The 1,992-nt window shown below is 32.8% G+C and overlaps 1 protein-coding gene across 1 annotated transcript; it reads right to left on the bottom strand.

Moving 5' to 3' along the window:
• Nucleotides 1–8: 8 nt before the first annotated feature.
• LOC111084355 (polypeptide N-acetylgalactosaminyltransferase 35A-like) lies at nucleotides 9–1,986 on the bottom strand. Its single transcript, XM_022381091.1, has 3 exons — nucleotides 1,852–1,986; nucleotides 1,463–1,711; nucleotides 9–826 (listed from the first exon to the last, which is right to left on the bottom strand). Exons 1-3 carry the CDS (start codon nucleotides 1,864–1,866, stop codon nucleotides 662–664), a joined length of 429 nt encoding a protein of 142 aa, XP_022236799.1. The 5' UTR covers nucleotides 1,867–1,986; the 3' UTR covers nucleotides 9–661.
• Between the last annotated feature and the right edge of the window lie 6 nt (nucleotides 1,987–1,992).

The following is a 1,992-nucleotide window of genomic DNA, read 5'->3' as shown; positions in this document are numbered from 1 at the left end:
AACCTGAACTTACATGTGACCAACAAATTAATAAACAAACTGACAGTATAATGTATAACCTGAACTTACATGTGGCTAACACTTTAGTAAACAAACTGACAGTATAATGTATAACCTGAACTTACACGTGGCTAACACATTAATAAACAAACTGACAGTATAATGTATAACCTGAACTGACATGTGACTAACAAATTAATAAACAAACTGACAGTATATTGTATAACCTGAACTTACATGTGACTAACACATTAATAAACAGACCGACAGTATATTGTATAACCTGAACTGACATGTGACTAACACATTAATAAACAAACTGACAGTATAATGTATAACCTGAACTGACATGTGACTAACACATTAATAAACAGACCGACAGTATATTGTATAACCTGAACTTACATGTGACTAACACATTAATAAACAAACTGACAGTATAATGTATAACCTGAACTTAAACGTGACTAACACATTAATAAACAAACTGACAGTATAATGTATAACCTGAACTTACATGTGACTAACACATTAATAAACAGACCGACAGTATATTGTATAACCTGAACTGACATGTGACTAACACATTAGTAAACCAACTAACAGTCATTCTGGTAGTGGAGTGTGCTGGTATCCAGTGAAAGTTCTTGATGTAGTTACATCAACTGTATATTCTGTTAAGACTGGGCTTGTGTTCAGTAGCCAATAGTTTGGCTATACATACCTGTCTTTTGATGTGAGTACATTTCTGTAAAATTAATAGTGTTCCCTTCGTGGTTACATCATCTTCAGACTCAATACATAGATCTGTTCCTGTCAGTTGGATCTAAGGAAGAAATGGTCCAGTTAATATACACATATGGTAACATTTTACCACAAAATAGTATTCAATACTGCTATAACACTTCAATTACCTAGCTGCAAATAACAGAATAGCTACCCCAAGGTAATGGGTGGACTACCAGCACATATTTACAACTTATCACAAAGTTTTTAACACTCTTCACTAACCTATTTTATCACATTCACTAATTTCATGTTACAACAAATTGGATTAAATTACTTTTTTTAAATGGGAATAACTATAATATTGATACTTTTGCATGATTCATATGTTGTTAGGGATGCTGTAACCAAGAAAACCATGGATCCAATAACCTGTGTTTAAAGGTTTGAAATATAAAACACCACAGACTTATAAATATTAGTGACAGAAACTGACCAAGTTATAAGACTGATGAACCGTAACACGTAATAACAAAGTTTTACATAAATGTAAAAATGAATTGAATAACAGAAGCGATCTAGATTAGTTACTCTGCACTAAACTTAGAAAACCTGCTTCAATGAAAAGTGAAGAATAAACAGCATTATGGACATTTTCTAGTGTTTACTGTTTAACAATTATATAAACTACCTTAAAGTAAAGGTCGATCGTGTGTAATAGTTATAAAATTCTCACCTGATACTCAGAAACAGTTGCAGGTTTTGTTCTTTTCCACAATATCTTTTGTTTTTTCAGTTTTGTTAGTTCTACTTGTTTCATTCTTTTTCGTTCTTCCTTCGATGGTGGACGGCCCAACTCGGGGTACACGTTTTTCATGTACCAATCAAACGACTTACACTCAAGTTTTTCTCTGAGTTTTTTTCTCTCACTTACATCACCATATTCTTTACTTCTTGCATCGGTCCTAGTCTGTAAATAATACTCCTACCAAACAAACAATATTTATCAACATGGTAATTATGAAAATTAAGCTATTTACTGATTAGATGTAATGAGATAAGGTATAAACAAATCATTAATAAAATTTGATAAATCACATGTGACATAAATATTAATTTTCTTACTTTGTAATCATCCATCCATACATGGGCAACACGTAGAGAATTCTTGGTCAACGTGTCTTCGCCATTTGGAGCACCGTATGGTCTTCTTCGCCGAAACACGTGACCCACTCGAGAGCAAGGTATGATTTCTAACCTACCTCC

The sequence above is a fragment of the Limulus polyphemus genome, unplaced genomic scaffold (assembly GCF_000517525.1).
Source record: "Limulus polyphemus unplaced genomic scaffold, Limulus_polyphemus-2.1.2 Scaffold18064, whole genome shotgun sequence".
Lineage (NCBI taxonomy): Eukaryota > Metazoa > Arthropoda > Merostomata > Xiphosura > Limulidae > Limulus > Limulus polyphemus.
This window is presented reverse-complemented; position numbering and strand designations above follow the sequence as displayed.